The sequence below is a fragment of the Rhinoderma darwinii genome, chromosome 3 (genome assembly GCF_050947455.1).
Source record: "Rhinoderma darwinii isolate aRhiDar2 chromosome 3, aRhiDar2.hap1, whole genome shotgun sequence".
NCBI classification, from domain to species: Eukaryota; Metazoa; Chordata; class Amphibia; order Anura; family Rhinodermatidae; genus Rhinoderma; species Rhinoderma darwinii.
The window spans coordinates 411,264,089-411,277,023 of NC_134689.1; the positions used below are offsets into that span (position 1 = coordinate 411,264,089).

The 12,935-nt window shown below is 48.7% G+C and overlaps 1 protein-coding gene and 1 non-coding gene across 4 annotated transcripts in view; both read right to left on the minus strand.

Annotated features, from left to right (window-relative positions):
- TMEM107 (transmembrane protein 107) overlaps positions 1–12,523 on the minus strand; it is a 29,835-nt gene extending 17,312 nt beyond the window's left edge. For 2 of the 3 annotated variants that reach the window (XM_075859238.1, XM_075859237.1), the window contains exons 1-3: positions 12,394–12,502; positions 3,070–3,161; positions 2,606–2,673 (exon numbers count right to left, since the gene is read on the minus strand). In XM_075859238.1, coding sequence (XP_075715353.1) covers positions 2,606–2,673; positions 3,070–3,156 — 155 coding nt within the window. In that variant the 5' untranslated portion in view covers positions 3,157–3,161; positions 12,394–12,502. Of the gene's footprint in view, positions 1–2,605; positions 2,674–3,069; positions 3,162–12,393 lie in introns of all 3 variants that reach the window. The other variant, XM_075859239.1, reaches the window with a different exon arrangement.
- A 323-nt stretch (positions 12,524–12,846) lies between these two features.
- Positions 12,847–12,928, minus strand: TRNAL-UAG (transfer RNA leucine (anticodon UAG)). Its single transcript has one exon. It is a non-coding gene; the product is annotated as a tRNA-Leu (tRNA).
- Between the last annotated feature and the right edge of the window lie 7 nt (positions 12,929–12,935).

A 12,935-nucleotide genomic window follows, 5' to 3' on the forward strand; every position in this document is an offset into this window, starting at 1 on the left:
TAGCTCTCTTCTATATGTATCACCCTGCAGGAGGAGGAGTAGACTCATAGCTCTCTTCTATATATATCACCCTGCAGGAGGAGTAGACTCATAGCTCTCTTCTATATGTATCACCCTGCAGGAGGAGGAGTAGACTCATAGCTCTCTTCTATATGTATCACCCTGCAGGAGGAGGAGTAGACTCATAGCTCTCTTCTATATGTATCACCCTGCAGAAGGAGTAGTCTCATAGCCCTCTTCTATATATATCACCCTGCAGGAGGAGTAGACTCATAGCTCTCTTCTATATGTATGACCCTGCAGGAGGAGGAGTAGACTCATAGCTCTCTTCTATATATATCACCCTGCAGGAGGAGTAGACTCATAGGTCTCTTCTATATATATATATATCACCCTGCAGGAGGAGGAGTAGACTCATAGCTCTCTTCTGTATATATCACCCTGCAGGAGGAGGAGTAGTCTCATAGCTCTCTTCTATATGTATCACCCTGCAGGAAGAGGAGTAGACTCATAGCTCTCTTCTATATGTATCACCCTGCAGGAGGAGGAGTAGACTCATAGCTCTCTTCTATATGTATCACCCTGCAGGAGGAGGAGTAGTCTCATAGCTCTCTTCTGTATATATCACCATGCAGGAGGAGGAGTAGTCTCATAGCGCTCTTCTATATATATCACCCTGCAGGAGGAGGAGTAGACTCATAGCTCTCTTCTATATATATCACCCTGCAGGAGGAGGAGTAGACTCATAGCTCTCTTCTATATATATCACCCTGCAGGAGGAGGAGTAGTCTCATAGCTCTCTTCTATATGTATCACCCTGCAGGAGGAGTAGTCTCATAGCTCTCTTCTATATGTATCACCCTGCAGGAGGAGGAGTAGTCTCATAGCTCTCTTCTATATGTATCACCCTGCAGGAGGAGGAGTAGACTCATAGCTCTCTTCTATATGTATCACCCTGCAGGAGGAGGAGTAGTCTCATAGCTCTCTTCTATATGTATCACCCTGCAGGAGGAGGAGTAGACTCATAGCTCTCTTCTATATATATCACCCTGCAGGAGGAGGAGTAGTCTCATAGCTCTCTTCTATATATATCACCCTGCAGGAGGAGGAATAGTCTCATAGCTCTCTTCTATATGTATCACCCTGCAGGAGGAGGAGTAGACTCATAGCTCTCTTCTATATATATCACCCTGCAGGAGGAGGAGTAGTCTCATAGCTCTCTTCTATATGTATCACCCTGCAGGAGGAGGAGTAGACTCATAGCTCTCTTCTATATATATCACCCTGCAGGAGGAGGAGTAGTCTCATAGCTCTCTTCTATATGTATCACCCTGCAGGAGGAGGAGTAGACTCATAGCTCTCTTCTATATATATCACCCTGCAGGAGGAGGAGTAGTCTCATAGCTCTCTTCTATATGTATCACCCTGCAGGAGGAGGAGTAGACTCATAGCTCTCTTCTATATATATCACCCTGCAGGAGGAGGAGTAGTCTCATAGCTCTCTTCTATATATATCACCCTGCAGGAGGAGGAATAGTCTCATAGCTCTCTTCTATATGTATCACCCTGCAGGAGGAGGAGTAGACTCATAGCTCTCTTCTATATATATCACCCTGCAGGAGGAGGAGTAGTCTCATAGCTCTCTTCTATATGTATCACCCTGCAGGAGGAGGAGTAGACTCATAGCTCTCTTCTATATATATCACCCTGCAGGAGGAGGAGTAGTCTCATAGCTCTCTTCTATATGTATCACCCTGCAGGAGGAGGAGTAGACTCATAGCTCTCTTCTATATATATCACCCTGCAGGAGGAGGAGTAGGCTCATAGCTCTCTTCTATATATATCACCCTGCAGGAGGAGGAGTAGACTCATAGCTCTCTTCTATATGTATCACCCTGCAGGAGGAGGAGTAGTCTCATAGCTCTCTTCTATATGTATCACCCTGCAGGAGGAGGAATAGTCTCATAGCTCTCTTCTATATGTATCACCCTGCAGGAGGATGAGTAGTCTCATAGCTCTCTTCTACATATATCACCCTGCAGGAGGAGGAGTAGGCTCATAGCTCTCTTCTATCTGTATCACCCTGCAGGAGGAGGAGGAGTCTCATAGCTCTCTTTTATATGTATCACCCTGCAGGAGGAGGAGTAGACTCATAGCTCTCTTCTATATGTATCACGCTGCAGGAGGAGGAGTAGTCTCATAGCTCTCTTCTATCTGTATCACCCTGCAGGAGGAGGAGTAGACTCATAGCTCTCTTCTATATATATCATCCTGCAGGAGGAGGAGTAGACTCATAGCTCTCTTCTATATATATCACCCTGCAGGAGGAGGAATAGTCTCATAGCTCTCTTCTATATATATCACCCTGCAGGAGGAGGAGTAGACTCATAGCTCTCTTCTATATATATCATCCTGCAGGAGGAGGAGTAGATTCATAGCTCTCTTCTATATATATCACCCTGCAGGAGGAGGAGTAGACTCATAGCTCTCTTCTATATATATCACCCTGCAGGAGGAGGAGTAGGCTCATAGCTCTCTTCTATATATATCACCCTGCAGGAGGAGGAGTAGGCTACCAGGTTACCCCCTGTGCAGTGGTACTTACTCAGTATCAGCGGCTTTGAACTGTTCTTGCGTGTAATCCGCTGGCAGACAGGCGAGGACATTATTCTCCTAGGTGAGTAAAGATTCACAGGTAAGGTATAAAGCTCCCACAGATGGCCCATAATGAAAAGTTCTGCAAATTTCTCATATATTTTGTATTTCATTTTCTTACCATTTCCCACCAAGAACTCTGCTTGTTGTCAGTGAATGCAGACAACAGTGGCTGGCTTGTTGCAACATAAAGTTGTGATACGCTGTGCCAGGATACGGACGGCTTTTGAGGCTTAGGGTCAATAGAAATAGGGCTGTTCCCATTCAGTGACAACAACCAGAGACCTTGAAAATGGTCAGAAATTATATAAAAGTATATTAGAAAGTTGCGTAAAACCGGAGAATCTCTTTGATCTTAGACTTGGGGCTGATGGTTGCCGCTTATCTCTTCTGCGATGAAGCGGAGACTCTTACCCGCGACCAGAAGATGGTGATCACAATGACCAGGTGAGCGATCAAGGTCAGGAAGCGGGAGGGCACCAGACTGCTGATAACACCCATGATATCTACAACACAAAAAACAAACTAATGTAATAACTCTCACACGCCGGGTGTTTACGTATGTATTCAAAATGGCGGCACCCGCGGTATATTTACGACCCAGAATACCATTCAAGGTAAAAATAATTAATATTAGGCTGCTGGAGGAGACAGGTGTAAACTGATTGGTGGCTGAAGATGTGGCGCTTTACTAAGGAGGTGGAGCTTTGGTCTGTGGGTGGAGCTTAAAATGTCCAGTCTCTGGGACTGCGTTTGGATCCTTCTCCGATACAGACCGTTGCTGCATGGCGGCTATTGAGGCAGGTGGAATATATTTGCGCCGTAAAGCACGCCAGTTACTGGCGTAAATTAGAATACATGTGTATAGTTGTCGTGGCCCCACCCCTTCTGCAATGCTCCGCCCACTTTGTTAGGAAAAGCGGCGTGAGCGTCGCAAAGAAGCAACTTTTTTACGTGTGGCGCAGAAAAGCCTCACAACTTTTAATATCTCTACATGCTGTCAGTGAACATTACATTTTGATGTGGTACTGCTCAAGCAGCTGAGGGTTTGTTACAATGTATCAGTGTGAGGTAAACAAAGCAGATCTGTCTCCTCTCCTGGACCATAAGCTTTGAGCTCCTTTGTACACAGACACAATGTAACAAACAGCAGCTGTGTGAGCAGGACTAGTACCCACTTGTCAACTCTCCAGTAATGTCCGGACGCCAGCGCCGGGAGTGAAGAGGACGAGGTAAGGATTATGTCACAATGTGGGGCACCCGGACGATTTCCAGGAGTCCAGAGACAAGTAGTATTAAAGAGGCTCTGTCACCAGATTTTGCAACCCCTATCTCGTCTTGCAGCAGATCGGCGCTGCAATGTAGATAACAGTAACGTTTTGTTTTTTTCAAAAACAAGCATTTTTGGCCAAGTTATGAACATTTTTATATTTATGCAAATGAGCTTTTCTAAAGTACAACTGGGCGTGTTTAAAGTTAAGTCCAAGTGGGCGTGTATTATGTGTGTACATCGGGGCGTTTTTACTTCTTTTACTAGCTGGGCGTTGTGAATAGAAGTGTATGATGCTGACGAATCAGCATCATCCACTTCTCTTCGTTAACACCCAGCTTCTGGCAGTGCAGACACACAGCGTGTTCTCGAGAGATCACGCTGTGACGTCACTCTCTTCCTGCCCCAGGTCCTGCATCGTGTCGGACAAGCGAGGACACATCGGCACCAGAGGCTACAGTTGATTCTGCAGCAGCATCGGAGTATGCAGGTAAGTCGATGTAGCCTCTGGTGCCGATGTGTCCTCGCTCGTCCGACACGATGCAGGACCTAGAGCAGGAAGTGACGTCACAGCGTGATCTCGCGAGAACACGCTGTGTGTCTGTGCACTGCCAGAAGCTGGGCGTTAACGAAGAGAAGTGGATGATGCTGATTCGTCAGCATCATACACTTCTATTCACAACGCAAAGCTAGTAAAAGAAGTAAACACGCCCAGATGTACACACACAATACACGCCCAGATGTACACACACAATACACGCCCAGATGTACATACACAATACACGCCCAGATGTACATACACAATACACGCCCAGATGTACATACACAACACACGCCCACTTGGACATAAGAAAGGCTCATTTACATAAATATAAAAATGGTCATAACTTGGCCAAAAATGCTGATTTTTTAAAAAAAAAAAACCTTACTGTAATCTACATTGCACCGCCGATCTGCTGCAATAGGAGATAGGGGTTTGAAAATCTGGTGACAGAGCCTCTTTAAGGGGTCTGTATTTAGAAGATCAGGGGGTCTTTATTTAGAGGGTCTGTATTAGTTTAGGGGTCTGGTCTGGGGTTTGTGTTAGTTTAGGGGTCTGGTCTGGGGTCTGTATTAGTTTAGGGGTCTGGTCTGGGGTCTGTGTTAGTTTAGGGGTCTGGTCTGGGGTCTGTGTTAGTTTAGGGGTCTGGTCTGGGGTCTGTATTAGTTTAGGGGTCTGGTCTGGGGTCTGTGTTAGTTTAGGGGTCTGGTCTGGGGTCCGTGTTAGTTTAGGGGTCTGGTCTGGGGTCCGTGTTAGTTTAGGGGTCTGGTCTGGGGTCTGTATTAGTTTAGGGGTCTGGTCTGGGGTCTGTGTTAGTTTAGGGGTCTGTATTTAGAGCTCTGGTCTGGGGTCTGTGTTAGTTTAGGGGTCTAGTCTGGGGTCTGTGTTAGTTTAGGGGTCTGGTCTGGGGTCTGTATTAGTTTAGGGGTCTAGTCTGGGGTCTGTGTTAGTTTAGGGGTCTGGTGTCTGAGCATCAGCCATGACTAAGGATGCGTGTAGCGTCTGAAACGCGTAGGCTCTATATACTACTGATATTTTTCCTCACACTATCAGGATTGCACACTTTCAAGCAAAGTCCTGGTTTTTTCCTTTTTTTTAACAAACAAATTTTTTCATTAAACTTGGAACGTCGTTCCATTTTATTCTACAAATCCACGCTGGATCCAAATCTCCTTTTCTCCATTGTTGTCTATTTATCGTGTGCCGACACGAGGATCCGTGCGAGATGATCTGAACCACACATACAAGGTGAGCTGGAGGTCCCTCTCTCTATTTTTGTCGGTCTGGTGTCTGTATTAGTTTAGGGGTCTGGTCTGGGGTCAGTATTAGTTTAGGGGTCTGGTCTCTGTGTTAGTTTAGGGGTCTGGTCTGGGGTCTGTATTAGTTTAGGGGTCTGGTCTGGGGTCAGTATTAGTTTAGGGGTCTGGTCTCTGTGTTAGTTTAGGGGTCTGGTCTGGGGTCTGTATTAGTTTAGGGGTCTGGTCTGGGGTCTGTATTAGTTTAGGGGTCTGGTCTGGGGTCTGTATTAGTTTAGGGGTCTGGTCTCTGTGTTAGTTTAGGGGTCTGGTCTGGGGTCTGTGTTAGTTTAGGGGTCTGGTCTGGGGTCTGTGTTAGTTTAGGGGGTCTGGTCTGGGGTCTGTGTTAGTTAAGGGGTCTGGTCTGGGGTCTGTGTTAGTTTAGGGGTCTGGTCTGGGGTCTGTGTTAGTTTAGGGGTCTGGTCTGGGGTCTGTGTTAGTTTAGGGGTCTGGTCTGGGGTCTGTGTTAGTTTAGAGCTCTGGTCTGGGGTCTGTATTAGTCTAGGGGTCTGGTCTGGCGTCTGTGTTAGTTTAGGGGTCTGGTCTGGGGTCCGTGTTAGTTTAGGGGTCTGGTCTGGGGTCTGTGTTAGTTTAGGGGTCTGGTCTGGGGTCTGTGTTAGTTTAGGGGTCTGGTGTCTGTGTTAGTTTAGGGGTCTGGTCTGGGGTCTGTGTTAGTTTAGGGGTCTGGTCTGGTCTCTGTGTTAGTTTAGGGGTCTGGTCTGGGGTCCGTGTTAGTTTAGGGGTCTGGTCTGGGGTCCGGGTTAGTTTAGGGGTCTGGTCTGGGGTCTGTGCTAGTTTAGGGGTCTAGTCTGGGGTCTGTGTTAGTTTAGGGGTCTGGTTTGGGGTCTGTATTAGTTTAGGGGTCTGGGGTCTGTGTTAGTTTAGGGGTCTGGTCTGGGGTCTGTGTTAGTTTAGGGGTCTGGTCTGGGGTCTGTATTAGTTTAAGGGTCTGGTCTGGGGTCTGTGTTAGTTTAGGGGTCTGGTCTGGGGTCTGTGTTAGTTTATGGGTCTGGTCTGGGGTCTGTGTTAGTTTAGGGGTCTGGTCTGGGGTCTGTGTTAGTTTAGGGGGTCTGGTCTGGGGTCTGTGTTAGTTTAGGGGTCTGGTCTGGGGTCTGTGTTAGTTTAGGGGTCTGGTTTGGGGTCTGTGTTAGTTTAGGGGTCTGGTCTGGGGTCTGTGTTAGTTTAGGGGTCTGGGGTCTGTATTAGTTTAGGGGTCTGGTCTGGGGTCCGTGTTAGTTTAGGGGTCTGGTCTGGGGTCTGTATTAGTTTAGGGGTCTGGTCTGTGGTCTGTATTAGTTTAGGGGTCTGTGTTAGTTTAGGGGTCTGGTCTGGGGTCTGTTAGTTTAGGGGTCTGGTCTGGGGTCTGTGTTAGTTTAGGGGTCTGGTCTCTGTGTTAGTTTAGGGGTCTGGTCTGGGGTCTGTGTTAGTTTAGGGGTCTGGTCTGGGGTCGGTGTTAGTTTAGGGGTCTGGTCTGGAGTCTGTGTTAGTTTAGGGGTCTGGTCTGGGGTCTGTGTTAGTTTAGGGGTCTGGTCTGGGGTCTGTGTTAGTTTAGGGGTCTGGTCTGGGGTCTGTGTTAGTTTAGAGCTCTGGTCTGGGGTCTGTGTTAGTTTAGGGGTCTGGTCTGGCGTCTGTGTTAGTTTAGGGGTCTGGTCTGGAGTCTGTGTTAGTTTAGGGGTCTGGTCTGGGGTCTGTATTAGTTTAGGGGTCTGGTCTGGGGTCTGTGTTAGTTTAGGGGGTCTGGTCTGGGGTCTGTGTTAGTTTAGGGGTCTGGTCTGGGGTCTGTGTTAGTTTAGGGGTCTGGTCTGGAGTCTGTGTTAGTTTAGGGGTCTGGTCTGGGGTCTGTGTTAGTTTAGGGGTCTGGTCTGGGGTCTGTATTAGTTTAGGGGTCTGGTCTGGGGTCTGTGTTAGTTTATGGGTCTGGTCTGGGGTCTGTGTTAGTTTAGGGGTCTGGTCTGGGGTCTGTGTTAGTTTAGGGGGTCTGGGCTGGGGTCTGTGTTAGTTTAGGGGTCTGGTCTGGAGTCTGTGTTAGTTTAGGGGTCTGGTCTGGGGTCTGTATTAGTTTAGGGGTCTGGTCTGGGGTCTGTGTTAGTTTAGGGGTCTGGTCTGGGGTCTGTGTTAGTTTAGAGCTCTGGTCTGGGGTCTGTGTTAGTTTAGGGGTCTGGTCTGGCGTCTGTGTTAGTTTAGGGGTCTGGTCTGGAGTCTGTGTTAGTTTAGGGGTCTGGTCTGGCGTCTGTGTTAGTTTAGGGGGTCTGGTCTGGGGTCTGTGTTAGTTTAGAGCTCTGGTCTGGGGTCTGTATTAGTTTAGGGGTCTGGTCTGGGGTCTGTGTTAGTTTAGCGGTCTGGTCTGGGGTCTGTGTTAGTTTAGGGGTCTGGTCTGGGGTCTGTATTAGTTTAGGGGTCTGGTCTGGGGTCTGTGTTAGTTTAGGGGTCTGGTCTGGGGTCTGTGTTAGTTTAGGGGTCTGGTCTGGGGTCTGTGTTAGATTATGGGTCTGGTCTGGGGTCTGTGTTAGTTTAGGGGTCTGGTCTGGGGTCTGTGTTAGTTTAGGGGGTCTGTGTTAGTTTAGGGGTCTGGTCTGGGGTCTGTGTTAGTTTAGGGGTCTGGTCTGGGGGTCTGTGTTAGTTTAGGGGTCTGTATTAGTTTAGGGGTCTGGTCTGGGGTCCGTGTTAGTTTAGGGGTCTGGTCTGGGGTCTGTATTAGTTTAGGGGTCTGGTGTCTGTATTAGTTTAGGGGTCTGTGTTAGTTTAGGGGTCTGGTATGGGGTCTGTTAGTTTAGGGGTCTGGTCTGGGGTCTGTGTTAGTTTAGGGGTCTGTGTTAGTTTAGGGGTCTGGTCTGGGGTCTGTTAGTTTAGGGGTCTGGTCTGGGGTCTGTGTTAGTTTAGGGGTCTGGTCTGGGGTCGGTGTTAGTTTAGGGGTCTGGTCTGGGGTCGGTGTTAGTTTAGGGGTCTGGTCTGGAGTCTGTGTTAGTTTAGGGGTCTGGTCTGGAGTCTGTGTTAGTTTAGGGGTCTGGTCTGGGGTCGGTGTTAGTTTAGGGGTCTGGTCTGGGGTCTGTGTTAGTTTAGGGGTCTGGTGTCTGTGTTAGTTTAGGGGTCTGGTCTGGGGTCTGTGTTAGTTTAGGGGTCTGGTCTGGGGTCTGTATTAGTTTAGGGGTCTGGTCTGGGGTCTGTGTTAGTTTAGGGGTCTGGTCTGGGGTCTGTGTTAGTTTAGGGGGTCTGGTCTGGGGTCTGTGTTAGTTTAGGGGTCTGGTCTGGAGTCTGTGTTAGTTTAGGGGTCTGGTCTGGGGTCTGTATTAGTTTAGGGGTCTGGTCTGGGTTCTGTGTTAGTTTAGGGGTCTGGTCTGGGTTCTGTGTTAGTTTAGGGGTCTGGTCTGGGGTCTGTGTTAGTTTAGGGGTCTGGTGTCTGTGTTAGTTTAGGGGTCTGGTCTGGGGTCTGTATTAGTTTAGGGGTCTGGTCTCTGTGTTAGTTTAGGGGTCTGGTCTGGGGTCCGTGTTAGTTTAGGGGTCTGGTCTGGGGTCCGGGTTAGTTTAGGGGTCTGGTCTGGGGTCTGTGTTAGTTTAGGGGTCTGGTCTGGCGTCTGTGTTAGTTTAGGGGTCTGGTCTGGCGTCTGTGTTAGTTTAGGGGTCTGGTCTGGCGTCTGTGTTAGTTTAGGGGTCTGGTCTGGCGTCTGTATTAGTTTAGGGGTCTGGTGTCTGTGTTAGTTTAGGGGTCTGGTGTCTGTGTTAGTTTAGGGGTCTGGTCTGGCGTCTGTGTTAGTTTAGGGGTCTGGTCTGGCGTCTGTGTTAGTTTAGGGGTCTGGTCTGGCGTCTGTGTTAGTTTAGGGGTCTGGTCTGGCGTCTGTGTTAGTTTAGGGGTCTGGTCTGGCGTCTGTGTTAGTTTAGGGGTCTGGTCTGGCGTCTGTGTTAGTTTAGGGGTCTGGTCTGGCGTCTGTGTTAGTTTAGGGGTCTGGTCTGGCGTCTGTGTTAGTTTAGGGGTCTGGTCTGGCGTCTGTGTTAGTTTAGGGGTCTGGTCTGGCGTCTGTGTTAGTTTAGGGGTCTGGTCTGGCGTCTGTGTTAGTTTAGGGGTCTGGTCTGGCGTCTGTGTTAGTTTAGGGGTCTGGTCTGGCGTCTGTGTTAGTTTAGGGGTCTGGTCTGGCGTCTGTGTTAGTTTAGGGGTCTGGTCTGGCGTCTGTGTTAGTTTAGGGGTCTGGTCTGGCGTCTGTGTTAGTTTAGGGGTCTGGTCTGGCGTCTGTGTTAGTTTAGGGGTCTGGTCTGGCGTCTGTGTTAGTTTAGGGGTCTGGTCTGGCGTCTGTGTTAGTTTAGGGGTCTGGTCTGGCGTCTGTGTTAGTTTAGGGGTCTGGTCTGGCGTCTGTGTTAGTTTAGGGGTCTGGTCTGGCGTCTGTGTTAGTTTAGGGGTCTGGTCTGGCGTCTGTGTTAGTTTAGGGGTCTGGTGTCTGTGTTAGTTTAGGGGTCTGGTCTGGGGTCTGTGTTAGTTTAGGGGTCTGGTCTCTGTGTTAGTTTAGGGGTCTGGTCTGGGGTCTGTGTTAGTTAAGGGGTCTGGTCTGGGGTCTGTCTTAGTTTAGGGGTCTGGTTTGGGGTCTGTGTTAGTTTAGGGGTCTGGTCTGGGGTCTGTGTTAGTTTAGGGGTCTGGTCTGGGGTCTGTATTAGTTTAGGGGTCTGGTCTGGGGTCTGTGTTAGTTTAGGGGTCTGGTCTGGGGTCTGTTAGTTTAGGGGTCTGGTCTGGGGTCTGTGTTAGTTTAGGGGTCTGGTCTGGAGTCTGTGTTAGTTTAGGGGTCTGGAGTCTGTGTTAGTTTAGGGGTCTGGTCTGGGGTCTGTGTTAGTTTAGGGGGTCTGGTCTGAGGTCTGTGTTAGTTTAGAGCTCTGGTCTGGGGTCTGTATTAGTTTAGGGGTCTGGTCTGGGGTCTGTGTTAGTTTAGGGGTCTGGTCTGGGGTCCGTGTTAGTTTAGGGGTCTGGTCTGGAGTCTGTGTTAGTTTAGGGGTCTGGTCTGGGGTCCGTGTTAGTTTAGGGGTCTGGTCTGGAGTCTGTGTTAGTTTAGGGGTCTGGTCTGGGGTCTGTATTAGTTTAGGGGTCTGGTCTGGGTTCTGTGTTAGTTTAGGGGTCTGGTCTGGGGTCTGTATTAGTTTAGGGGTCTGGTCTCTGTGTTAGTTTAGGGGTCTGGTCTGGGGTCTGTGTTAGTTTAGGGTTCTGGTCTGGGGTCCGGGTTAGTTTAGGGGTCTAGTCTGGGGTCTGTATTAGTTTAGGGGTCTGGTCTGGAGTCTGTATTAGTTTAGGGGTCTGGTGTCTGTATTAGTTTAGGGGTCTGGTCTGGGGTCTGTATTAGTTTAGGGGTCTGGTCTGGGGTCTGTGTTAGTTTAGGGGTCTGTGTTAGTTTAGGGGTCTGGTCTGGGGTCTGTGTTAGTTTAGGGGTCTGGTTTGGCGTCTGTGTTAGTTTAGGGGTCTGGTCTGGGGTCTGTGTTAGTTTAGAGCTCTGGTCTGGGGTCTGTGTTAGTTTAGGGGTCTGGTCTGGCGTCTGTGTTAGTTTAGGGGTCTGGTCTGGAGTCTGTGTTAGTTTAGGGGTCTGGTCTGGGGTCTGTATTAGTTTAGGGGTCTGGTGTCTGTATTAGTTTAGGGGTCTGGTCTGGGGTCTGTATTAGTTTAGGGGTCTGGTCTGGGGTCTGTGTTAGTTTAGGGGTCTGTGTTAGTTTAGGGGTCTGGTCTGGGGTCTGTGTTAGTTTAGGGGTCTGGTTTGGCGTCTGTGTTAGTTTAGGGGTCTGGTCTGGGGTCTGTGTTAGTTTAGAGCTCTGGTCTGGGGTCTGTGTTAGTTTAGGGGTCTGGTCTGGCGTCTGTGTTAGTTTAGGGGTCTGGTCTGGAGTTTGTGTTAGTTTAGGGGTCTGGTCTGGGGTCTGTATTAGTTTAGGGGTCTGGTGTCTGTATTAGTTTAGGGGTCTGGTCTGGGGTCTTTATTAGTTTAGGGGTCTGGTCTGGGGTCTGTGTTAGTTTAGGGGTCTGGTCTGGGGTCTGTGTTAGTTTAGGGGTCTGGCCTGGGGTCTGTTAGTTTAGGGGTCTGGGTTAGTTTAGGGGGTCTGGTCTGGGTTAGTTTAGGGGTCTAGTCTGGGGTCTGTGTTAGTTTAGGGGTCTGGTCTGGGGTCTGTGTTAGTTAAGGGGTCTGGTCTGGGGTCTGTGTTAGTTTAGGGGTCTGGTCTGGGGTCTGTGTTAGTTTAGGGGTCTGGTCTGTGTTAGTTTAGGGGGTCTGGACTGGGGTCTGTATTTACTTTGAGGTGTGATGATGGGGGTTATATGCACTACTTAGTTTGGGGCGTGTCCTATATAAATGGGCGGAGCACAAGGGAAAAATTTTACCATTATGGTCTCACGTGATGTGATATTGTCACGTGACAGTCAAGACCAGGGAATCATTGACAGCGATTATTATTGGCGTATAAGGGGGACGCAGAACATGGCGTCACACAGGGAGAACTCACCTCATGGTCCTGAGTGCATATAACTAGACGGACATCGCCCGGGATTATACTGGTTTATACATCCTAGATTGTCCTATAAAACGTCCCCTCATTCATTCCCATTATACTCACTGCCCCCCTCTCCATATACTGGTAATTATTACTACACATATTACCTTCCTACTCGCCATTTATACCTTATAATCCTCGTGCTCACCAGTACCTGCTCTGAGGCCCACTCGTTTTCGCGTTGCTAAGCAACCAATCGCCGTTGCTGGGGCCAGAAGTTACGCGAGGTGTGGTTTCCCGTAACGGCCAATAGGATTGCAGAACATTTTCTCTACGTCACTACGGCGCCGGAGACATTTTGTTGGTCACCCAATGGGCTTCAACAAAATGTCCGCCGCTCTAGATACGCGCCTCTGACTAAATAAAAGATGGTGGCTAGTGATAAATAGGCTATTAATTAGGAATTATGCGTGAATTAATACGTATGCTCACCACATTGTGAGCAACAGTGAAGCAGTCGTGTAACCACAAGTCCAAGCAATGAGTCCTATGTAAATATGTCAGGTAAAGCAGGCATGTCACACTTGAAAATGAACAATTGATAAAATATATATATATATATAATAAATACAAAAAACAGTTGGCAGCGGTGGGATTCGAACCCACGCCTCCAGAGAGACTGGAGCCTAAATCCAGCGCCTTAGACCGCTCGGCCACGCTACCTCCACTG